General features: G+C 36.9%; 1 protein-coding gene across 1 annotated transcript in view; it reads left to right on the plus strand.

Annotated features, from left to right (window-relative positions):
* Nucleotides 1-22,511, plus strand: part of COL12A1 (collagen type XII alpha 1 chain) — a 102,509-nt gene extending 79,998 nt beyond the window's left edge. Inside the window, exons 53-66 of the mRNA XM_057418796.1 lie at nt 775-852; nt 1,468-1,554; nt 2,400-2,453; nt 2,983-3,078; nt 5,038-5,091; nt 6,586-6,639; nt 7,910-7,963; nt 9,113-9,184; nt 14,720-14,755; nt 14,861-14,927; nt 16,498-16,686; nt 17,807-17,875; nt 18,889-19,059; nt 21,424-22,511. Of these exons, the coding sequence (XP_057274779.1) occupies nt 775-852; nt 1,468-1,554; nt 2,400-2,453; nt 2,983-3,078; nt 5,038-5,091; nt 6,586-6,639; nt 7,910-7,963; nt 9,113-9,184; nt 14,720-14,755; nt 14,861-14,927; nt 16,498-16,686; nt 17,807-17,875; nt 18,889-19,059; nt 21,424-21,605 (1,263 nt within the window). The 3' untranslated portion in view covers nt 21,606-22,511. The remainder of the gene's footprint in view (nt 1-774; nt 853-1,467; nt 1,555-2,399; nt 2,454-2,982; nt 3,079-5,037; nt 5,092-6,585; nt 6,640-7,909; nt 7,964-9,112; nt 9,185-14,719; nt 14,756-14,860; nt 14,928-16,497; nt 16,687-17,806; nt 17,876-18,888; nt 19,060-21,423) is intronic.
* Nucleotides 22,512-26,396: the final 3,885 nt, after the last annotated feature.

Here is a 26,396-nt window from a genome sequence, read left to right on the forward strand (position 1 = left end):
AGCCTATAATGAAAAAGTGGCTGCTTCTATGAAGGGAACATCAATTATCTTAATGGATTAACTATACTATCAATGCTATCACCTGAGCTTCATATTCGAAGATTTAAATCTGCAATCTGACCCATATGTGCAAACCCGAGCACCAGAAGAAGACTCTTGGTGTTCACCATCAAATGTTTGGTTGCATGTATCAGACTACAGTGTTGTAGCTCTTGGGGTAAAAAAAGAAAGGCAAACATTTTTACTGTACAGTCTGCCTAGGTCCCAAATTCAGCCTTTTTCGGAACTTTTCTTTGGTAATCTCAATGGAAAGTTCCGTAAATGAATCTGAATTAATACATGACCCAAGCACTTCAGTTCTTAGAGCTAGTCCAAAAGTTTTTCAGCCAGATTTCATTTTGAAGTGCAGGGGAACTCAGATGATGCGTAAGTTCATCGGTAATATTCATTCAGTATTGCAAAATATTTCTTCAGTCACATATTTAGCCCAGAACAAGAACAATCATCAGTGCTTGAAGTTCCTGGAACCTTATGTAAGCTTGGTTATTATTATTTTTTTTATTTAGTTTATTTTATAAATTTTTATGTATTTATAAAATTATTTCATTTTAAACCTTTTTTTTTTTTTGGCAGTGTCAAAAAAAGAAGTGAATGTCTGAATAATGTAAACTGCATAAAAATAAACTAGTTTTGGAGTAATTTTTAATGATAATGCCACTAGATTTCATAAATAACGTCTTTAATATCTTTCAAGAGTCCTACTTTATTTTACAGTTAGAAATCCAGAATTTTGACATTGTATGTAGTCCGGTTTGGACTAGCAGAGACAGATGTTGTGATCTTCCTTCTATGGTAAGTATAAATGAACCAGCAGCTATTCAGAAAATCATTAGTAATAGCAAATTTAATATTAATATTACCCTGGTATTATATCTCATACTATAGACAGCAGATCTAAACAACAGTTGTTGGAGCAGCCAGTGAACAACACCAGATTTCAAAGTTTTGTGTCTGAGGGAAATGTTATAATGTGCTTGAACTGAATCACTTAGGAATGATGAAAAAATGTCAGTTATATTTTGTATTCCAATGATATTTAAAATCCTAGGTATTATGAATGGAATAGTTGTATTATTTTTTTGTTTAATCTGTTCTTAGAGTAACATTCAAAAGTAACTAGTTTATTCTTTGTCATTGCAAGATGATTGTCTAATGGATATAAATATTAGAACTATGGAATCTGCATATGTATTAGATTTTACCTGTGTCAATGTTGTTAGTGCCATGTATAGCTCACAAAGAAAATTGGCTAAAAATATGAAGGTCCTGTAAAAACTTCTGGAAACCACTGTTTAGCTGTGTATTTTACTTGAAAACACAATAGAAAATCTTACTGTTTTAGAAAAGTATGCTGCCATCTAGTACTTCTCTTTAAAATGACAGTAACTGTTGTGATTATATTTTCAGAGAGATGAAGCAAAATGCCCAGCTCTTCCAAATGCTTGTACCTGTACTCAAGACAGTGTGGGACCTCCAGGACCCCCTGGACCAGCTGTAAGTAACTATTTGCAATGGACAGATTTTCTCATTTTTAGATTTATCAAAGTTGTTTTGTGAAACAAAGGTCAGTCAGAAAGATCAGTGCATCCATAACATCATGGTAATCTGTTCACCTTTCATCTTAGTTTAAACCACAGTTGGACATCTCCTACCACCTCTACTTATTTGTATAATAATCCTTTTCCCATATTTCCAATGTAATCCCTGTGAATAGCTACTCATTGTTTGATAGGTTGAAAGAATCTGGCCCAATGTCAGCTGTCCTTCAGTTCATGTACAAGATATTTATAATGGACTGTGCAAATATTTCTAAAATATAGAATCAGGATTTCACTCCAAGGAAAGATTCTTTACTCAGTCAGGGAAATAAATCAGTTACTCTTTTTTTTTTTTATGTGGAGAGATAGCAATCTGTGGGTTGGATATCCTCCTACCAGTATGAATATAAAGGAATTATACCCAGCCCAGTAATACTTCTACTTTGAAGCTGTCAAAAATGCTGCATGGGGAATCTGAAGTCCAGTTAAGTTGTCTGCCAGTCTGCTAGAGAGGTGTCCAGATATTTTGATGAATATAAATTGGAGAAGTTTATGTCTGCAGATACAAAAATGACAATAATTTTTCATGGGCTAAATTGGCAAGGTTGAAGCCGGTGTGGTTTAACTGAGTTTCTGATGCATTTTCTGTCCTAGTACTCTTTTAGTAGTGTGATCTATGTACTTCAAAACTTTAGGCTTTCATATAAGTGTTTGATAAAGAAGATTCAAAATGCACCCTGGTATGATGTACCCTTGCTTTCCCTGAACAGAATAATTTTTCTTTCCAAATATTCAATTTAGGGTGGCCCAGGTGCTAAAGGTCCCAGAGGTGAAAGGGGTTTGACTGGATCATCTGTAAGTATCTTTCTGGAATACATCTATAATGTTGCGACATGCTTACCTGCATAAAACTTTGTGTGTTTAACTCTATGCTGGGCTAAGAATGGAAATTAAAAATTTATTAGGAAATATGTCTATATGTTTTTTATGTGCAGCCTACCTGTTGAGACTATATATACACAGTCTATGCATATATGCAGCCTTGAAAGCACTGACTGCACATCAGGAAACTACAGTGCATGCATCATGCTGTTAATAAACACCCTGCAGGATTGTTGTCCTTTCTTCTGTACAGAGGGGCCAGCTATACTTCTAATTAAATGCTGCCAGAAGGTGTGTTTTGACATGAGACTGCCAACATGAATCAGGGAATAGCTTATGAAAGGATATGCCACTTGAATAAGTGTTTCCACAGTTGTTCTGAAGTTTTAAATGTATCTCCAGGCTTCTGATTTACCTTAAGTGTCTAACCCAAAGGATTTTGCACTTACAGATCTAAGCAGGGGTTGTCATTTAAAATCTTGCTTTAATTTTCTGCTTGCAGGGGCCTCCTGGTCCTCGTGGTGAGACGGGTCCTCCTGGCCCTCAAGGTCCCCCAGGTCCACAGGGCCCCAATGGGCTATCTATCCCAGGTGAACCGGTGAGTGGCCATTCTAAATGTGGCTGGAAATGTGCGTGGAGTCAGAGCTGTCCATGGGGAATGGCAGTCTTGGAAGACAGTGGCAGCTTTGCCCTAACATTTATTTTTCCCTACAATGCAGTAGTATTATGAAGCAGGTCTCTTTCAATACAATTGTGTTTTCTATCCTGATTGTTACATGTGCTTATGGTATGCCCGTGAAGGGACAGACTCTAAGCATTCTAATGTACATTGTGCTACTCCATTTTCAGTCTTACAGCTTTTCTGTAGAGTTGCTAGTCCTTCAAATTCTAGGATTCAAAACTATAGAACTGTAGTGCAGGAAAATTAAGCACACAGTATTACTCTGAAGATTTTCTCAGAGGTTTACATGTCTAACTTTTATATTCGATGCTCCAATCAGTAGCTGAAAGTTCAGAGAGGCAATGAGTGCCTAGATCTAGACATACAAAACAGGCCTTCGTTCCTGGGGGGCTTTCTTGGCAACAGCATGCATGTTTTAGTGAGAGGCTACTTCCGATTTCATGTATGTTCCTTCAAAGCCAGAGCAACTTTATTAACACTGATGAAGTTTCCCCAGATTCTGCTTTTTATAGCAGATAGCATAGGTAACCCTTTGTATACATTCTGAATGTATTGACTGCTTTTGCCATATTTTGATAAGTAATCATCCCAAAAGCAGGAATATATTTTGATGTTTCCAGTTTAGCTTGGAATTTAATATAATCAGGAACTTTTTCAATGAAGTTTTTGCTAAAATATAAAGTTTATGAAAAAAAATAGAATTAGTGTCTGATTGCATGCTGTCTCATTTTGCATTTGAAACCAGGCTACCTTCTCAGTATGTAAAGTAATTTGGGAAATGGAAAACAAAATGTGCTTCAAGGTAGAGATGAGGTACACCTTCTGTTTTGTAAGGACTAAGTAGACAGATTTTGTTAACCAGTGCAGATGCTTTTTATTTTTTTGTTTTATACTGTGAGGAGAAACTTCAAGATGACCTAGAGGTGCCAAACAGCAAAAAAGGCCAATCAAATTCCTTTTGCATGTAGAACACAACTGTACTGGATTCAGCTGTAGCAGTCATTTTTCTCCTTCTTAGTAGCTGGAGTGCTGTGGTTTTGACTTTAGCCTGACAACAGCACTGAGAATATATGCCAGAACACAATAGTAAATACATGTGTTTGTCATATTCAGTTTGATACCTCTACAGAATGAAAATAGCAACATTGGTGGAACTTCTCATTAGTTTACAATAAGTTAGAGCACCGCTTTTGAGTCATGTAATTTCATTTTTCATATCAATTGTAATTGGCAGGCTGTGTTTACAAATTATTTGATTATTGTTGTGTTGTCAACAATTATTAATTCTGGACCAACATGCAAGCCACTGTGAAAAATAAAGATCGTATTGTGAAATTTAGCTCATGTGATTTCAGACCATACATTTATACTACAGGGCTTTAGGGTATGTGGAACACAAGCTAGTTGAGAAAGGTAGTGCATTGCTTCATTATATGCTCTTTCATCTTCTCTCCTGGAAGTGTGTAATGCCTTTTTAGACCATGAGCTAGAGGAAAATAGCAATACTTTAAAAATACCAAGCCTTTAACTTCGGTGAGTGTAAACAGCTCTATTCATCAGCTGAGAAAGGTAAAGGAGTTTGAGAGAAAACATGTAACCCTTCCCTGCTTTCCTGCCTGTGAAGACATTGATATCAGTTTCTCTTTCTGAGAAGACATGTCACTTCCTTATCAAATGCATTTGCAAATATTTGCGGGAAGATCAGTATTGCTTCTTTTAAGAGGTATATGTATCTTGACTTATTCCATAACACAGAGTTGGTTTATGGATTCCTTAATTTAAGTATCTTGCAGAAATATTTTGTGTCCATTACACAAATTAATTATTCTGCTGATCTACTGTAGAATCTCTAACAATAATTTATGAAAATTATAGGGTCGTCAAGGAATGAAAGGTGATGCTGGCCAGCCTGGACTACCAGGGCGATCGGTAAGTAGATGCTTAGACAAGATAATGTTGTTTCACAATATTCCTGATGCAGGTTGGCTGCTGGACAGCTGTCTTTGACATCATTAGAAATTGTGGACTCTTCTCATACCTTCCTAAGCAATAGTTTTGGAAACACAATTATCTTACACTTAGGAATGTGAAATGTAAGAAATAGTAAACCGTTCAAAACAGCAAGAGTGAAAGAACAGCTGTACTGAATCAAGTCAAACATCCACCTGGGCAGTAGTGAATGTACAGGGACAAGCCTTTGGATTAGGAAAAGTACACTGATAACTCCCCAGGAAGGTCCCTCAAATTCTGATCACCTGCATTTGAATGTCTTCCTAACATAAAGGTTGCAGAACCTTTCCTGAACCCCTCTTCAGCAATGTTGTCTAATTGCTTTCCACTTTAGGAAGTCAAATTATCTTGGGATATTAATCATATGCTTTCTGAAAGAAGAAAGCAATATTAAATATCACTTACTTGCAGGTTTCTATGTTGTAAACTAGGATTATGTTTTAAGGAGAAAAAAAAGGATTTTTTTTTTTTTATAATCAGTCAGATGTGGATACTCTAAGGTCATTGATCTGCACATGTGGTGATGTAACTAATATTCCTTGGTTACTTTTTTATCCTTGATTTTACTGGGGATAGAAATACTGCATGGGAGATACTTACATGGTCTTGTGGATTTAGTTTTATATATTAGATAAGGTCAGTTGTGGACCAAGGGCCTTATATTCTTTACCTGGTTTATTAGTCCTTATAATCCTGAGTAGTAATGTCCTGTAGAAAGCAGTGCTACATTTTAGTGTATGGTGAAATTAGCAGAAAAGGGGGAAGAATATGACAACATGATACAAGACTGTTCAATATCCAGTTCCTACAGTAATGGTACTGATCCTACACAGTGCTGAATGAAATTATCCCTAGGTGTTCTCTAGTGTACCCTACCTATTTAATTTTAGGGGTTATTCTTTACCCAGAAGCTAGAAGGAAAAGAAACATAGAATTTAGAATATGCACAGTAAAGCAGCAGAATGTTAAAAAATAGGACAATGGGAGGGGGGGAGAGGGAAGAATAATAAAGGAAAAGTCTAATTTTTGTTTCTTTGGATTCATTCTGATAGGTGACTGAAGCTATGCTTTAGCACCAAGTGTAAAAGTATTAGATGGCATCTGTAAGTCATGCTTGTAAAGGCAGTAAAGCAGATATGCCTGTTTTATGTGAACAGTGCTGAAAATTGTTTTTGAAGTTGAATTATGGGCTAATAAAGAAATGGAAGTAAAAAGTATAGTGAGGGTGAAGACTCTTGTATCATGTATATGAAATAAATGGTTTCTCCTAAAGGTTCGTTTTGTTCTTGTAAATGCAAAAAAGCATTTAACTAAAGGCAATTACTATTTAAATATGTGCATATATAATGGAATGATTAGCATAACAGTGATTGTTCTGTCATGGATGCAGTTTATCATTCTTTTCCCCTCTAGGGAACCCCAGGTTTACCTGGTCCACCTGGACCAATGGGACCTCCAGGAGAAAGGGTAAAATTTCCTCATTTTAACTCTGAAAAGACCAAGTAATGGTTTTGGTGTTTTTTGTTGGGTATTTTTTTTTTCCTTTGTTTTGGTCCATTGCCCTTCCCTACCCCTCTTTCTTTGCAATATCTATTTTCAGATGCTTTTTCAAAAGGAGTCCTTTTATCAATATCTAGTTTGAGAGGTAAAAGCGGAAGGACTGGAAAAATCTAGGAGTGAAAACCTTCCCAGATAGCCGTAGGCTAGCCAGATATGTACTATAAGAATTGCAATGCTTACTCTCCTGAGTGGGTTCTTAGATGCCTGCTCCCACAGAGCACTATGTCCACTGAGCAGAGCTCTGCTGAGGTACTTAGCCTTGCTGTCTTCCACATACTGTTGCTGCTGCACAGGATCCCTTTGAAATTCTGCTTTTCTCAGAGATATCATATCTATGAAGAATCTGGCTGTGGCATTCTTACTGTGAATTTGAATTTCGCTTCTTAACTTTTGGCTGTCTGGAGCTAAGTACTTTCTTTTGAATGGGGAATTCTGAAATGCCTTCATAATGAAGGGCAGGCACACAGGTATTTAACTGTGGAGGTGTTGCAGTCCCTTTCTTCTAATTTCAGGTCAGCTATGCAAATCTCTTTTGTCTTCACAATGGCATATCACCTTTGAGATGACCGAAGCAATGACTTACCTTTACAGTCAAAATTAGTAGCCGAGATTATATACATTTATAGTTATCTTCTCGTAACAGTTGGTAGCTGGGAATGAAAACAGACCACCTGTAGTAGCTGCTTGCCAAAAAGCATACCATTGGATTGGTGGGTCATTAGTGGACCATGGACCACCAATGTTAATATATGTATACTATGTTAGGTTATTGAAATTGGATTTCTCAGTATCTCTTCTTGCAGGGGAAGTATGTGAGAGGGAGGTTGTTCTTCCTTTAAGTGGAAACCTCAGGTTTTCCAGCTAATCTGAGAACAGCAAAATGAGAGATCTTCTCTGGATAGAGCAATGATTCCGTTTCTTAAAAATGTTGAGAGAGACTCATTCTATATTCAGTTAGTCAACAGATGCTGAACATCTTGTGAGTTGGCTGAAGCTCTCTTCCATAGCCTTCTACAGCCTTAGTTGTGATTGTTATTTTTATAAATTACATTCTGGATAGGTTTGAAAAGATGTGCTAGTAGTAACCAGGAGTGTTGCAGTTACATAATCTTAAAGGCCATTTTAATTGAGCTACAGTCTTAAATAAATTGCTAACCATGGTTTTGTTTTTGAACAGGGTTTCACAGGAAAAGATGGTCCTACAGGTCCCAGAGGCCCACCAGGACCAGCGGTAAATATAATTTTGACTTTGATATACTATGTAATAAGAGAACTGATCAGAGAGAGAACCACATTAACATTCAGTTTCTGTCAAATATGAAATGGATCCTTTTTTCAATATCCTAAATAGATCTGGGAAACTCTTAGTAAAAGGTGAGCAAACAGCTGCATAAAGTATGTATTCACAAACATTTGTAAGAGTGGTTTTGAAATTGATTTCTTCCACTGTAAATAAGGGAAGGACCAGTTAACCTGGTACTTCAGCCATGATTTTTAAATGCATAGCTAGATTTGCTAAAACTAATCAGCTTATTACTTGTATTCTCATAAGAAAAACAAAACCAAGCCCTATCCATGCAAGTTTTTCTTGACAAGAATATTTGAGGATTAGTTTTTGCTTAAAAAGCTACTTCATTGTGTTTTGTGGGACCATGTTAGAAAACATGCTGGTTGTTATGAGAAAAACTCATGCTGGATGAGATAGCCTGAGATAGGCAAGTTGCTGCAGCTCCATGTTGTCAGGTCCAGCCAGTAGCAAGGTGGAAGATGTGTTCCTTGTAAGCACATGAACAGAGCACACATTTATACCAGGTATTAAGTATACCTAGTGTGTATATAAATAATAGACAGGAGTCTCTCGGACAGGATATTATATTTGTGCCCCCTGCTCTCCCACAACTGTCTTTCTTGTGCTCCTTTGTGGGTGTTCAGATAAGCTTTCATCACATAACCTAACACTAGTCTTTCATTTGTTCATATTTATCTAGTATCACTAGAATGAATTTTATACACTTCTTGTTGTGGACTTTTACAAGGATCACAGATCTGCTAGATGAAGTTAGAAGGCCAAACTGTTTTGCACTCCATTAGGAATCTGTCAGTAATAGTGATCCCCAAAACATGTAGAAACTCTGAATTTTTAGATTCAGAAATACCTGTTAATCTATGGTGTTATGTAAAAGGACACATTTCCATTAAAAAAAACATTTTTTTATGAAGGAAAGTTTTTGAGCCTGATTTGTACATAGCAGAAAAAAAACCCAAGACTGATAGGACCCATTTTCAGTATTGCTTTACACTCAATACAGTAACATATTTCTTATTAGCACTTAGGCAGTTGTGGATTTACACAATTCATTTTACATGTTGTCCACTGTAGGGTGCCCCAGGAGTTCCAGGAGTTGGTGGCCCAAGTGGAAAACCAGGAAAACCAGGAGATCGTGGGACACCAGTAAGATAATGATGCACTTAACAGTATCAAATTTAAAATTACATTTTTTTGATGAATATGAGACTTCTTCTTGCTTTAAATACTTGTCTTGCACTTATGACAGTGGTTAATACAGTGGAGCTGACCTAAGACCGCAAGCATGTTTTGTTCAAACAATTTTATTTTCACAGTGTGCCATTTTGCTGAGTTTAATAGTTGGGGCTGGAAATTGTGGTCTCTGGTTTCCACTAAAAAATCGTAGACTATTATGTGCCAAGACATGTATTCCTACACTGCATGAGCACAAAGAACTAGGTCAGCAAAATGACTGGAAAGTCTTTATACTTGTGCATGTGTATGTGTAGTAACAGAGGGATACATTGCTGAAGGCGGACAACCTTTGATAATATTACATAATAATTTCTGGTTTGCAAATTTTTTGTGCCTTTTACAATGATATTGCAAAATTATTTGGGGGTGGTTTCTGTGAGATCAATTCAAACTTTTAAAGTACATCCTGAATAGGGAGAAAGAACAGGAGGTGTTGCCTCCCACCAACAGTTTCTTGAGAAATTTTAACTGATTCATTTATAGGATCTCTGAGAAATTATGTTTGACTCAGGAGTGGAGACACCAATTGAAATGAGAAGTCATTCATTACTTCTACTTAATGTCTGGCAATCAGTCAGAATTTTCCATCCTGTTTCAATGTCATTGTGTATACAACAGCTGGATAATTTGGAAGAATATGTAGTAGGCTGTGCAGCTTGATGGTTACAAAGTGGAAGTTCCCAGGAGCACCTGGAAGCTGGGTCATTTTCTCATACACACATTGAATTCAGTCTGCATTTGCCAGCCTATAAATCCCATTTCTCTTTGCAGTAGAGGACACAGAGTCTTAAGAAAGCACTGAAGCTTTCCTGGCTTTAGACATACATTGCTAATGTGATATTCGTGCCAGGTCAGATGCTTGATAGACAGCCGGTGCACAAGGTTCTGCAATTTGTTCACAAGTGAACTTCCAACTACCAGGTATATCCAAGTTTTCCTCCACTTGGGACAGTGGATAGCTGACCCAGTTCAGCAGTGAAGATCTTCTGTAGGTAAATAATGTGCATAGAAGGAAATTTGGCTACAAGCCCAGTTTCAGTGCTTTTGCAAAGCAAAAGCAGTCAACTCCTGCCCAAGCACCATGTGTAAGTTGTAAGTTCTCCTATGCTCTAATCTTAAGAGTTCCTTTCAGTTAGAAATACATTCTCCCCACCCTACCCACCCCCCCCGGTGTTGCACTTTCTTGTAATGGGACACTGTGCATCATGCTTACCATTTCTTATGTTTCTAGAACAGATCCCAGCAGGAATTCTGGCTTGCACCTTGCACAGATGTTTTATCAGATTCCCAGTGGACGGAATTTCAACACTTTCCTTTGTGTCCAGCATTAGAATTGCCAAAGGTGCAGCCTGATAGCCAAATGCAACTTGCAGTGTCATGGTTCAGGCCTGCCCAAATCTGTAACTTCCTGTCCCGGAGAAAGATAATAAGCTTTTGCTTGCCTCTGATAAATACAAGGAGTAAATAATTTTTGAGCAGATCCTATCATTTTTTCCTCTACCTGAACAGTCTGTATTGCTGGTACATTGCAGAACATTTCAGGTAAAGGACCCCTGCAAAGCAAGGAATGTTACACCCCAGGCAAAAGATGAACAGTTATGCAAATTATGACAAGCCTTGGTGTTGTGAAAACATTCCCACTGACTGCAGTCAACTGGAGCTCTTTCCTGATGTGTTGAATACCACTAATGTGCTAAACTGAGGCAAACCACACCACAAATGTGGCTGCAAACATTCCTCTACCTCAATGCGTACTTAGACTAGAACAAGTTGATACTTGAATTGCTAGCTGAATTTTCATGGAAATAGGAAATTTGACTTTTTTAATCTGCTTATAAGTACTTCCAAGAGAAACTTAGGTCATTTTTTTTCAGTGTAATAACAAAATGACTGGAAAAGGAACAGTAAGAATACAAATGAGTCAGTAATCTATTGAGAATTGAGCACTGGCTATTCTAGAGGAGGCTAAAATATCTGTTCTCTCTGTCTGTTCAGAGAGTGAGAATTTGGTAGTAGTCCTTACCCATTTCATAGGGTAACAACCAGCAAGGGTAAGAAAAAGTCATTAAGCTAGAAGAGGATATTGGCTCAAGAAGAAATGGGTATGTTTTCTGTGAATGAATGTAATGGGAAATACAAACCTATTGGAGATGAAAAGTTCCAGTACTGCTATTTTATAGGTGTGAGAGTGAAAATGGCAATGGATGAGTAGACAGACTAAGTCATCTTAAGGTACAGCTGTCTTGTTTCTAGAACAGATTCTGTGATAACAGGGTCTGACTTTGTTGACTGAGAAAATCCCCAGGACATAGTGCAAGGCATTTATGTTTTTGGTATAAGGTGCTATTAGACTGATGTCTCCAGGACCAAATTCAACATAAAAACCTTTAAAGGGTAATCCTGAGCACATAAGGGAGATATTTGTTGGTAGTTAACTCAGGTTTTGAGCATTTTCCATTCTCTGCTACCATGTATTTACTGACCTTGCATCCATCCATCCAGATATCCTAGATGAAGTTTCAAAAAGACGCTGCTTTGGGAGCAGCAAACTGGTGGTTCTTGTGGGGAGCATACATTCTTTTGGGGAAAACAATTGAGTGCATTATCTTTTAAAGTAAAAATAGCAAAACTTCCTTCGTTTTGTCCTCCTTCAGCCATAGAACTTTGCTGCAGCCCCAGCCCTCATCCCACAGCTCAGAAAAATCCCACATGCAGCTTAAACTAGCTTTTCCTCACACTGACCTTAAGTGACTCCCTCATTGCAGGATATCAACAAAACAGAATGTCAGCAGCAGCTGCTGCTTCTCAAAGTGCTGGCAAGCAGTTGGCTAAGTTACACTTTTTTGTCTATTAAAAGAAAATCAATTGAAACTTAAGAAGAATTATAACCAAGTGGGAAGAAGATGCAAATAGTAATTCAGTAGTTGCAGTAATAATTTTTTTTTTGTAAGTCATATTTCTAAAATACTCAGGTGGTGGAAAATTAACTTTGTTGTTAAAATAATCAGCCTCTAATCTTCAAATTTTAAAATTAGATTGGAATAACCTGTAGATTTCGAGTCATAAATCTAAATACATATTTGCAAGGTCATAGATTGAAGAATGAGGCTCATTTGATTTCAATTAATTGTAAAATTGTACATCATATATTATTATTATTATTATTATTTTCATATTATAATTAACAAATGGCCTTAGCATTTTTGTAGTTTGGGGACCTTTGTTGGCAATACTTTTGAGCAATGTTGTACTTTTGTTACCAGAGCACCTTCTTGTCTTACCAACATCACTTGTGGCTGAAGACAGTCTGAAGAACTTGGCTAGTCAGCAAAATCATTTCTAGAAACACTGTATAGGATTTGAACATTTTAAGTTTGCTTATTTTTTCTCTTTTCTCTGTAGTTCTGCTGTGTGGATGTGCTAGCAAGTGAATTCATTGGAACATGGCATTTTAAGTAATTATTAGAATATTGACAGGATAGTAGACCAGAAATCTGATTTCTAATACTAGCACTTACCTAGTGTAAACAAGAAGACATACTGTATGATTTGCTTCCTGTCAAAACAACATGAGGTTGTACTATGAAAGCCTTAGAAAAAATGAAAATACAATGAGCAGGTATTATAGATATGTACTCAGAAAGGAAAGAATATTTGTAATTTTGATGGATATATTGTGTATATATTAGTAATTGTTTGGTGGCATAATTTATTCCAGTGGCACACTTACAGCATCATCATTCTAAATCTTTCATTTGATTCTGTACAATTAATTTTGCATGAAAGATCTGTTACATGTGAGGCAAATGTACTGAATGCCAACTACTTAGTGATGGATGAGCTGCCTCATATTTTCTGTAGCATGTCATGGGGTATGCAACAGTGCTGGAAAGAAGCTCAAAAAACATAGGTTCACACCCTAACGTACTCCATAGGAATTTGTTTGCTCCAGACCTCGATAGGAGTCTATGAAACTGCATTCAAATTATGTCTTTTATGACCTCAGTGGAATGATTTGTTGTCTTGTGTTGTTGAAATAAATTGTGGGTACTGTAGGAATGTTATGAAAAACAGCTGCAGCCCACACTTAGCCTTTGCTTTGTTAATGGTGATAAAGAGGAATCCTCCTTAAAGAAATACCACCATGTAAAAAAGCAGTAATACTTATGATGTATGTGTTAGTATGTGGAAAGCAATGCAGAACAGCAGATGACCCTACTGGTCTTTCACCTCTGAAATATGCCTTAGAGTTCAAATAGTAATTTAGGCTACATGTGAAAATCCCTTTGAACTCATGCTAGCCCCTTTTTGTTAAATAGCAAAGCTCTTTAGACACATTTCTGGCAGGTGAATTTACAACAGATTTTTAGGACTCAGCTGTGTCCTAACTCTGTGTTCACTGGTCACCTGTAAAACTCACACTGGCCACTTCAGGAGCCATAGTTATGGCCAAAGTTTTGTTTGTACTGTCCTGGAATTTAGCACACATGGCATTTGTCTCAGTGAGTGTTCAAGAGCATTGGAAATGCTATTTGTGATGGTTTCCTAAGCAAGTTTTGCAATAAATATAATATTTTGGTTTTGTTTGGTTGTTTTGTTTATGCAGAGTAGATTGTGTGAGCTATCTCCAGCATTTAAAAACATCTTTTCACTATACCTGATGTTTTTCCATCCATAAATGCATAAATATATAAAAATTAGAATCAGTCCTTCTGCTTCATTTCTTAGATAGTATTCTTGAAAACTGCAAAACTCACAACCACTAGAGCATTCAAGGGCAAATGTGAATTGCTGTAAGACAAAAGTTAGCGCTGGGCAGTTGTCAATAATTATAAAGCAGCTTAAGCTAAGACTTCCATGAGACTTTTATAAGACTAGAAATGGTTGAAAACTAGCAGAGAAGTTGTTGTTATAAATAGAATAAGTACTTAATGGCGTCTCCATCTTATGTGCCATCTCTTAACACAGGGTCTGTTTCCTGTGGGCTCAAGGAGACAGCTACCCTTCCTAGACATGTGTTATTCTTCCTAACTTACCTTCTTTAATGATAAGTTGGCTTAAGACTTAAAATTAAACAGTCATATATAACTCATACAAGACCATTCACCATTTACAGAAATGTAATGCTAAAAAATTCAACTTTTAAATTGCTAGTGTGGTTCCAGTATCAGAATACATCAGTTCCTTTGGCCCCAGTTTGAATATTTCCTTCAGATATTTTTCTTCCGCATCTGTCAGTGTATTTGTTCATACACAAAAGATCACTGCTTGTCCAGTCTTTTCTGGCACCTGCTTTGGCATCTTTGAAATGTGAAGTTCAAGGAGGACCAGGTCTGTTTTCCTGAAGAAGCCAAAATGTGTTCTAGAGTTGCATGTCTCAAATTTATAGGTGGGGTGGAATAATATAATCCTTCAGTTGCTTTATTTTTACTGTATTTATTTTAGGGTGCACCTGGAATGAAGGGAGAAAAAGGTGACAGAGTAAGTCTTCTTTAAAGTCCGATTTTTTCAGATTATTTACTTAAAAACTGTATCTTTAGAAGCATAGATGCTTATTAATAAAACGCTTTGGTTTTGCTTATTTAGGGTGACATCGCTTCTCAGAACATGATGCGAGCAGTTGCAAGACAAGTTTGTGAACAACTGATAAATGGTAAACAGTGTTGTTTGCTTTGTTTCTTGATCTAGTAATTTACTACTTTGTAAAACAGAAACCAATTTTTTAAATGTAAGGTGAGGGATACTGGGCACAGAGCATAGCAAGAACCTGAGTGATCTGATAGCTCTCCGATGCCAATGATTTGGTGGAAAAAAATGTAGCACTAAATCTTTGCCAGATCGAGATGTCTAGTGTGATCCTGAACTAATCTGTGATCTTTGGAAATATACATGAAAGTCTAATGTTCTGTACAAGGAAGGTGACCTTCCTTTTGTCAGTCTGGTCCAAAATTACTTCATCTTTGTATAAAATCAGCATACATTTTCTCATTAAACATGTCTTATCTTCAGAAGGAACGAATCGGAGAGAAAAGGGATACTCACTCCTAACAGGAAAAGACACATGAGTGTTGGGTAAATACTGTGCACAGTATCAGATGTGCTAAGCAAGTAAAAATGATATTTATTTGGATAAGCACTCCAGATTGATTTCCAGTCCTCTGCTGCCACACAGTGCAGCTCTGCAGCCCATGGAAGTATTCTTTACAGTCTTTCTCTGTCCCTGAGGTAGTGCTTTTGCTATCAGTACATCTTCCAAAAAGGACAGAGACAAATGTGGCCATAAATTGTTCTTAATATTATTTCTATAATAAGGGTAAGTTCTGACTCAGGTAAACAGATATACTTTTTTGATCATTAAGAGTGCTTGTGCACAGGGAGGAGGACAGTATGTTCTTTTTATATGTCTGTTATGGCTGCTATTTAAAACGTCAGCACAGAGGGAGAAAAATACATTCATGAATGTTTTAGACTTATGAATAAGGACGTATCTGAGATCTTTTACCATCTCCTTTTTGAACATCTCAGCCTTATTTTTTTCATATTCAGCTCATCTTTTCAGGGATATACTAATGTGTAATGGCATATTACACTAATGGGGTAGATAAGGCCACCCATTAAGGGCTTCTTTCTTCATTATTTCACAATGCTGTTGCTTTTATTCAGACACCTTTCTTTGGAAATAAAATTTGTCTATATGCATAAGGTATATAGGTACAAACCTATACATCCTACATGCTTAAGAAAGCAACCTTATAGACTGTATGCGGCTGTATCTTACCTGAATAATTTATACTGTGTTTGTGGTAGCTTCAGAGCTCTGAAAGTACATAGAAATGTGATACTTAACTTTTACAAGTGTAACAAGTCCTTTCTGTTCTTCAGAGTAAAAAGAACCTTTAATTAGAGCTCTAAGAGCAAGAGTATTGTAAACAAATGCTTATTTTGTGACTTTAATTGCTTTAAAAGTGTTTTTTATTAATGTTACTGGCTTCCAGACGTCCCTTTCCTTTCTTCCCTCTGTCCTCCATTTGTGTTGTAACTTCTTATCAGACATTCACATTATGTCTACTTCATTCATCTCTACTAGTTCACCACTAATTTAATGAATGGGGACAAGGATAAAGTTTGATGAAGAGAGATAAATTGTTACTTCTTCCCATTATGATAAAAAACTTTCACTCATTTCACAGAGCTTATTGAACCATTTTGCTTTCCTTTTGAAGGTCAAATGAGCAGGTTCAATCAAATGCTGAATCAAATCCCGAACGATTATTATTCAAACCGTAATCAGCCAGGGCCACCAGGACCACCTGGTCCCCCAGGAGCTGCTGGGACTAGAGGAGAGCCTGGACCTGGAGGAAGACCAGGATTCCCAGGACCTCCTGGGGTCCAAGGACCACCCGGTGAAAGAGGTGGGTAGATTCCAAGGCAGCTGTATGTTTCACAGTGGACATAGTGCAGAGGCTGCCAGAGGAGCAGTCTCATCCATTTACCATGTCAGATGTGGAAGCCCACACTTAGCAGTAGCCTGTTAGGTCAGTTGGATTGCATGAGGGACACTGATGTTCTGGAGGACAAGGTTAATTACATCAGTACTTTCCTCTGTCTCTCCCTTGCTCGTGTTTCATAAAACACAAGGTGCTATAGCATTTTGGCTGCTTCAGCAGGATATCCTAGGAAAGTGAATGTTCTCAAGAACTCTTCTGGCACTAACCAGCTGCATCTTGAAAGGCTGTTTGGAGTAACACAACTCTTTTCAGAACAGAACTCATTACAAAGAGAGAAAATGAGTCATTACAAAGAAGAAAAAGTAGGAGTTGAAAGAATTAGGTCTACATCCTTGGCTCTTTACAGCACTCTGAAGGAGGGAAGCAACTCTGAACTGAATTTTGGCATATGGGTATACCTATTTTGTGGCTACCTTGGATCACTGCAATGACATGCAGTGTCTGGACTGTGCTATGTTGTGGCCTTTGCTTATTCCAGCTACTCTACTGTAGCATGAAATCGGTGCTGTGTTATCTAGCATGTATTTTAATATTGTCTTTAAAACAGACTAGAAAAAAAAATCAAGGAAGAATGAATTTTTGAATTCTGCTTTCTTAAACTTATTTCATCATAATTGTTTCTAAGAAAGTATAAAGCATCCTTTGTAGCAAAAGTATGCAAGCTTGAAAACACCTTCCTATTTGTAGCTTAAAATAATAATGTTCTGTGTTTTTTTAAGTATCTCAAAGACTTTTCTAGGTCTGAGAAACTTTGTTCACACTAAATTACATCTGCATCCTACTTTATTTTTAAGTTAATGTATTTAAATCCAAATTATTTTCCCAAATGCACATTTGGACATCTGTACAAAATAAGGTTTGACCAGCCTTGTTGCATTAAGTAATGGGAACTAAATATTAATACCAGTGAGAGAGCAAGAAGAAGTAGTTGCTGATGTGGCTTCCTTCCTTTGGTTTGTTTTGGGTTTTTTTTTAAGTGCTTTTCTTAATTGTTTGTCTTTGTTTTTTTTTTTTTATTCTATAGGAATTCCTGGAGAGAAAGGTGAAAGAGGGACTGGATCTCAAGGACCGCGAGGTTTGCCGGGGCCACCTGGTAAATATTCTTGTTTTGTCAGATTACAGAAAAGTAGGAGAAAAAGACAAAATTTCTTCATAGGGAACCAGACTACACGTGGTGAACATACATGCTTTTGACATGTATTAGAGTTTACTGGGAAAAAAAAAAAGAAGGATTTTTGGATGTGGCTAATAGGTGTTTATCATGTAATTTATTCATCTGGCGTGCTTCCTTGTGTGAAAATATATTTCCTGAAAGTACATTGTCCAAATATTTGATGGATGTTTTCATAAATGTTATCAGATGATACTTTTGAAGTCTCTAGTTCAATTTTTCATAGGTTAATATGTGATTACAGAACTACAAATTGCCCCTGACTACAAAATATTCCCACATGCAGAGTTACAAGATGGCAGATTCAGCTGATTTGAACACTGTTTTTGGTCTTTGTATCATGCGATATTGTTCACTGATTCCTTGGCAGAAATCGGCTCCATCATTTGTTTCTGCTTGCAGTTTACTAGGCTAAAATGGTTTTTCATTACAGTACCCATAAGACGCTTGCAGCCAATTGTAGCTCCAGTTACTTTACTTTTTCTGCTAACCATAATAAGATTGGTTCCAAAAAAAACATTACCTCATCTATCCTGGGGCCACAGGGCAGCAGGATTAATGTACTCCTATATTTTAATTGAAATCCAGTGTGCTCGTCTAATCTAGTAGTTTCCCTTGAGATCTCTGTATCTTACACAGACCGGAAATAAACCAGAGCATTCATTGATGTTTCTTACTTGGCTCAAACCTTACTAAATCAGTTTCTGTGAATAAATCCTTAAATAAGCCACACACAGGGAAGCAACTAATGATGAGTCATATTTCTAGTTTTCTTTTGTTTTTCTTTCTGTTGACCCCCATATAGCAGCAAAGTGCAAGTGTTTTCTCACCAAAGACAACCTAGTCTGTGTAGTCTAGACGGCAGTAATGTTAGCTGTTTTGTCAAGCTGGCTCTTAAAGAGAGCAACCTCCCAACCTTTCAATTCTAAAATTAGGTCCACAAGGAGAATCTAGAACTGGTCCACCAGGCTCCACAGGATCACGAGGACCACCGGGGCCACCAGGTCGTCCTGGAAATGCGGGTATTCGAGGTCCCCCAGGACCACCAGGATATTGTGATTCATCCCAATGTGCTAGCATCCCTTACAATGGCCAAGGATTCCCAGGTAAGTTATGAGGAACTTCGCTTGCCTTAAATAGCCTTCATAGATGTGGCTGTTCATATTAAGCTGCTTTACATGGAGCAGTCCTGCTAGCGTGGACATAACTGAATCAGGAGGAAATGGTTGCAGTGAGCAGGCCTGCCTCATTGTAATGTGCAGGTATATAAGCAGTCATTTGGACTTTGATTTACTTGATTTTATATGTGGTTTGCTTTAATTAGGAAGTGGTAACTAGATATTTTAGTTGTTTTGTCTTTTTTTTTTTTTTTACATAGATGGTTAGTAGTTGATAAGGTTGCTCGTAGGATTTAAGTGACCATTTTCTTCTTCTTTTTTTCCCCTTCATCCCCACCCCTTCCAATCGTCTTCAGAACAAGGTTGAATTCTCCATGTTCTCTTGAAAAATAAAAAGAATGCTGTGGTTGGCAATTTCCATGTGTCTCTTTCTGAGCAATGTCAGGATTATTTATACAAAATTAATACCTGAAATAAAAATTTTCCACAAATAAAATGCATTCATTTATACAGTGTAGACAACTGAAAACCACCACTGTCCTACAATTTCTACCAAGTTAAGCACCATGGAGTCTCTGATTAGCCCTGACTAATATCAGCCTTCCCCTTTGTGATGTAGCTGAAAACAGTAGGCTGCTTCTAGAATCAAAATAAAGGGTCACAGTGGCTGTCAATTTCTGGCTGGTAAGATGCTACTATATTTTAACATGCGGATCCTACAGGACCACAGTATTGTTAACAAATTAATACGTATGCATTGCAACATCTCAAAATTTGCGTATGTAATACTACTATTGGATATGTTTTGGTGTAGCATATTGTGCATGTACCCATGAAAAGAAAAAAAAGTAAAAAAAAAATATATCTATATATGTACACACTTGCAGACTCAGTGCTCCTGGTTAAAGAGCCAGGTGGTTGCGCAGATCTCGCACAAAATTCTTATTTAAATAAAAAAAAGAAAGAAAATCCTACCTGTGATTCATCAGTGTTTTCTAGTAAACAGCTATGTATACATATATAAATATATGCCTATGACTTAACTGTTATGTATTTAGTTGGATGAAAATATGTTTTTGCACATCAGATGGACTTTTTCAAAGACTAACATCATCTTTGACCTGTTTCAGGTTTCGGCTAACACATTTTCTAAGTCGCCAGTGCTGCTTACAGTTTGAATACATGAAAATCCTGTTTCTGAGATGTTTGCGCACGTGCTTATTAGAAAGAGTCCGTATGGATATTTCACCACGGATATGGTTTTTGAACCATGTTGGCCTCATAAAATGGGGAGATACTTTTTACTAACACAACTTGTGAATGAGATAAAGGACAGTGATGTCAATTCATTAAGCCTGTTGCATTTCAATAGTAAAATAGTCTTTCTTTTTTAAAAAAAGACCCTGACCATCAAAAGCCTCAGTGGTGAAGGAGGCTTATAAAACTACTAACCAGCAAAGGTAATGCCATTAAAAGAGAGATAGACTTAACCTAGGAAATGAGAAATGACTTATGTAAATAGTAAACTAATTGTGGCTTGTAAATGATTTGTATGGGACTGTATCCACTAAAATCTGTTAACAACTCTACATGATGCTTTTGCATAAAAGCCTGCTGCTGCTTGCTATATGCTGGAATAACATCTTTGACAACTTATGAAATCTACCTGTCTGTTGCTTGTTACCAACATGTCAGAATCGGGGCATGTGCCTTTTTTTCGTATGTAATCTTGTTGGATTCTGTAACTGCAGTTATAAATACCAACGTTTTATAATTATTTTTCTTCTGTTTTGCTGTAGTTTTTGGTGTTCCTGAAGCACCAGCTGTAACTCGGTTTGTTACGAGGAACAGCACGAGAAAATGACATGTACTGTATATTGCCGCTGGTGATAGTTATGTCTACACTTTCCCATTCTCAGAGAAAATTAGTATATGCCAAACCCACCTATTCATTTTACCTGCTTCATGTCTTCTACTAATTACACAGTTTAAAATAAAGTCCAGTGCTTGTATTTACTGAAGTAGCTGTAAAATAATATTTTAATTTGATTTGCTTTGTGGTTTGTTTTTTTCATAGTTCTACAATAATTGGTCCCTTGCATAATTTAAGACTCTTTCTGCAATGTTTTGTGTATTATAAATATAAAACCTTTTAAAATTTTATCCTTTTACTGCCAAAAACTATTAATGAACAAAAGTGAAAAATACCCCAGTGAACTATTAATTTATATATTTATTATATGGAAATAAGATTGGACTAACATTATGTAGGCAAACTAACCTTCATTGTATTTGTGGATTCAAAGACATGTGATAACTATTATGTTCAATCGGACAACTATTTTCAACCAGAACCATACGTGCCTGAAAGTGGACCCTATCAACCTGAAGGTGAACCCTTTGTAGTACCTATGGAGTCAGACAGGAGAGAGGACGAGTATGAGGACTATGGAGTTGAAATGCACTCACCAGAATACCCTGAACACATGCGCTGGAAAAGATCACTGTCAAGAAAAGCACAAACAAACCCATAAAAGATATGTGTCTTGTTTTGGTTTTTTTGGTTGGTGGTTTTTGGTTTTGCTATTCTTGCATTTGCAGATACACACAGGGAGAGTGCATAATTTCTCTTGCAATATAGCTTTCTGGTCTTTCATATCAGACGCACCCCTGTTTTGTATCTTGCTTATGTGGGGATAGCAACGTGTGTACCTAGAGACTTCATATCGCTCTGGAAATGCTTGTAAAATACTTCTGCTTATAGTGGCTGCCTACAGGTTAATGTATGCATTCAGTTATCCCAGTGCTGCCTTTTCATTAAAATAATGTAAAAACAAATAAATAAAAAAAAGAAAACAGAAAAACCAAAACAAAAATAACCACAGAGCTGCTGCAAATTTTCTAAGGACTGTCTGCTTTAGCTCTACGTTCTTTTTCTTTTTCAAATGCACGTTTGCAGTTAAGTCAGGTCACAGGTCCGCATTATCTAGTTAAAAGAAAGACACAAAAAATTCTCTCTCCTTCCAATATCATTGTCATTTTCTTCTATGCTTAGTTATACTTTTCAGGGCATGTACTGCTCTTATACATCTCCTTTAAACACCACAAACATTAAGTAGCTGAAATCATTGTATCAACTGGATACAGTTTAATAATGCCTGAAATCTCCTTGTTGTAGACACAGTAACATTTATGCCAAATTGCAGTCAATCCTGCAGAGATGGAATTGCATGTTTATGTTGTATATTTAGTATGGATTTTTTTTTTTTTTCAGAATACAATGTTTCTTAGTTATCAAAAGCAGTTGGAAATTGTTTGCAAGACTATGGATATAGAATTGCTGCTTTTATATTTTAACTGCAAATTGTGAATTTCACTGCCTTATATTATTTATTTCTGAAATGAAAGAGGCATTTTTCAATAAAACTACTGAAAATTTATATGTCTGTTCATTTTTTTGAAAGGCACATGAGACCGATGTGTGTGTATTCTGTCAGTATTACTTAATCACTTGGAAATGTCAGGTGGCAAAAGCCACTAGAATGGGAATAGTCTTAAAATAGGTACTTAAGCTTGGTGTCTAGAGGTGGGTGGATGAAAGCACTAAAGGCTTCCTCTGTCTGAGGGATGAATAAGACAGCAAACTCAGTCTGTAAGTCATTTGGTGAAGGAAATGAAAGAGGGGCTCTGAGCTGCAGTTGCTTTCTTGTTTTTTGTTTCTGATGGATAGATGGCTGTTGCAGAAAAATAGACTTTCCACCTGAGGAACTATAGTATCTTAACCAAGGTCTGTCAGAGAAGTAGAAATGGCTTTCACCACAAAAGCTGGAGCAAAGCCTTTTGACTTCATTGTGAAAGCTGGAATGCCGTTTCTTAATATCATGCAAGACATCTGTCACAGAAGGGAAGCTGGCTTCCTGATCACTGAATTTTACCCTGTACTGGAAGCTATATGACACATTTTAATGTGCAAAAATGGAAATTATACAACAACTCCATATGCTGCCTGACTGATTATCAGTGAAATGAAATCCAAACAAATGGCATTTCAAAGAGTGATTCTGATTATAGCCATATGCCTTTTAGACTGTAAGAGAATAATTTCTAAACTGAGGAACATTTAAGAGAGAATCAAAGCCATTTATTCTTTACGTGTTCTTCTAATTGCAGAGACTTAAGTATCAAAAACATGTCCTGCAGCTTCATGTGCAAGAAAGAAAAGTGTGTGTCTGGCAGAAATAAAGATGCTGCTAAAAATTTGGAGAAGTGATTAAAAAGGTTTTTTTCTGAATTGTGTATAAAAGTGATGTTTTGCATTGATCTCCCACCTGTTTTTTTCTGACATTGTGTCCCCAAGGCAAGCTTAATCAGATTCCCATATATTCTTAAAAAAGCTTCCCTTTTTATTTTGTTTAAAACGTGTATTTCAAATTATTTTTCTACTTCTTCTCCAAATACACCCAATGCCTGCCAACCATGCCTCACCTTCTGTATGTTCTTTATTAGTACCAATCTTAACAGAGATGCTGCTGTATGAGTCGTGACCATCTCTGAACATGAGATAAATGTGTTTCATAAAAGTATTCCCATAATCCCGAAGCCTGGTTAACACTCCCTTCACCTGTGCCGCAATGTTTGCACATTCTTCTGGTGGTGCATTTAGAAGTCAAAAAAAGTTTCACTGGCTCATCCAAAATATTGAGTAGATAGATACTTAAAATGTTTGGACAGCGTATAAACAAGTATTTCCTGATGGAGACCAACAAGGAAGAGCAACTCATTTCCAGGAATTCTCAGAGGAATGACTCTTGAGGAGGTGTGGGTGCTGATGACACTTCTGGGAAAGCTATTGCAAAGCTGAGCTGAGCAAATCCTGGAGAAATGCAAATTCAAACAAGTTTGGGTTCCTGAATATCTCATGCACAACTGATCAGTTTACATAGTCTGGCAGTTTTAAAAAGGAAAATGTTTAAAAGCTCGGTTTTAATTGTATACGCTTTCTGTCCTTTTGGCAAAAACTCTGCATATGAACAAGCAGGTGGGAAACGGCTGCTGCTTGTTTAAAATTAGGATGGAGCATTGTAGAGAGGAGCTTAATGGAGACAGTCTTTGTGCGTCCCACAAATATTTGCTCAGAGAGCAAGTTCTTTGCATTCCTGTTAGTATGGATAGGAAAACTGCACAAACACCCAGACAACGTTACTGTTTATGGAGGCTAAATATTGTGGTAGTGCACCATAGCTGAGATCTTTGTGCAATAATAGGCAGAAATAGAGTGGAGGAAAGCATGTAAGAATGTCTCAGTTTTATTTCTGGCATGGTTTTGCAACAGTCTTTTCAATGCCATAGCACTGACTGCACAGAGATACTTGTAAAAGAAGACAAAGGCACAGTGACTGATTTTGCCAGACATGAAGAGTTTCAACCAACAGCACAAGCAGTTGATCTTTATTCCCATGAAGGTCCCTTTCTGTATAAAAAGAAAAATAAAAAAGTTGTATTAGTGGTAACTTGATCAATCTATATATCTTGAAGGCAATAATTCATAATAGCAAGTTTCCAAAATAAATTCCACCCTGCAAAACACATTAAAGGAGTCACATAGACCTTGAGGTTGTCCACTGCCCTTAAGAAGTGAAATAACGTGTCAATATTTTTAACTGCAACTCAGGCTAAAGTTACAAATGGGAAAACATTTTTGGAAGATACTGCATTGTGAAAACACTAATTATTTCCATGTCAGCTTTTAAATATAAGAATGAATACCTTCTGTATGATTTTACTTTAGCTGCCCCATTGAACATACTGACATGAAGGTAGTATCTCTGCTCTTCAAAGCCAAAAAGATCAGACCACCTTAGAGCCATCAAGAAAACACAGCTTCTAACAAAGGCTTTACTTCTTTCAGTATTTTGCAGAAGACCTCAAACTTTTGCCTTGACCAGCTAGTTAAAAGATGCACAGCCATCACTGTCATGCTCTGGAAAAAGAGGTGTGAATGAAAGGAAATATTCTCAAAGGCTTCTCCACATCTGAACATTTCTTAGATGACATTCAGCTAAAAAGAATAGACTCCAACAGTGATTTTAGTGCTGATACACTATTAGCCTCTGAAAAGAACTGCTCAGTTATATTTTCACTGAGTTATTTTTCTGTGCTGTTTGTTTAATGTTTCCATCTAATTGTGTTCTTTTGTCATGCATGAGATCATTGAGCTAATTGTGACAAATTGCACCTCAGAGAGTGATTCTAAAATACAAACCAAAATCCTGCCTCTATAGGATCAGCTGTTTTGCCACTGAATTTAGCAAGGCTCAATTTATAGTGTTGATTTCATTCGGCAAATCTGTTCTGTAAGCTTAAAGATGCAGAAAGCCCTTAACAACAAGATATTTGGTTTTGGATGAGGAAATGCAGCAAGACCATTTGAAGCTGTCACCTGGATGCTGCTCTAAGTTTCATTTCTGGGCCAGAATTTTTCTGAATTTCTTCATCCTTGAAAACCACTGTTTGTTTCTGAACTGTTCTTTCAGAATGGTTTAAAGCCCAGTCTGACTCCGCTGTCTTTTATTCCTGTATAAACAGTCCAGAATGTCTTGAATGTTTAGTTCATGACTACTGTACCTTTTCTTTGTGCAACCCATATTTATCCCTCACTGGAGTGATGCTAGCTAATCACTGGATTTTCAAGAGCTGCTACAAGTTTTGGGATCATGACGTTTCTGGGTGCTCACTTTGAGACACCCATTGACCTCTTAGTCTCAGAACACAGTATGCCTCTAATGGCAACCACTGTAGCCATCCTTGAGTTATCGTTCAAGTCACTATCAAGGTTATTTGTACAATATTAAATATTGAACAAAACAATAAAAATAAAAGAAATAAGATAATTTCTGTCTCTCACTTTCATAGCATGTTATCCCTGCAAAGTTCTTCAGTTAAAAATATTGAAGGAGATGGATTTTCTGCCTCTAACTATAATTAAAGTAGAAAAGCTTCAGATACTCAGGAAATACCAGAAAGGAGAAAACAAAAGCTGTGTCTTTTTCCATTACAGGGCACCTATCCAGAGATTTCTGTCATAAACTTCACCAGAATTATAGGTCTCTGAGCAAAATAAAGTTGCCAGAACTCCAGTATTGATCATGGAAAAGGTATTCCTTTCTGGGATAAGCAGAAATATATAAGACTGATAAATACCTTGAGCAATACTGGTTTTACAGCTGCCAAACTGAAGCAGATGTGAGATGTTTATCAGTTATAATGGCATGGTGTTTATGTTTCATAGCAACCACCACTGGAAAATTGCAACACATTATTTAATG

The sequence above is a fragment of the Pezoporus wallicus genome, unplaced genomic scaffold (genome assembly GCF_028554395.1).
Source record: "Pezoporus wallicus isolate ANWC-B61680 ecotype Strahan unplaced genomic scaffold, APGP_CSIRO_Pwel_v1 contig_4901, whole genome shotgun sequence".
In the NCBI taxonomy this organism is placed as follows: Eukaryota; Metazoa; Chordata; class Aves; order Psittaciformes; family Psittacidae; genus Pezoporus; species Pezoporus wallicus.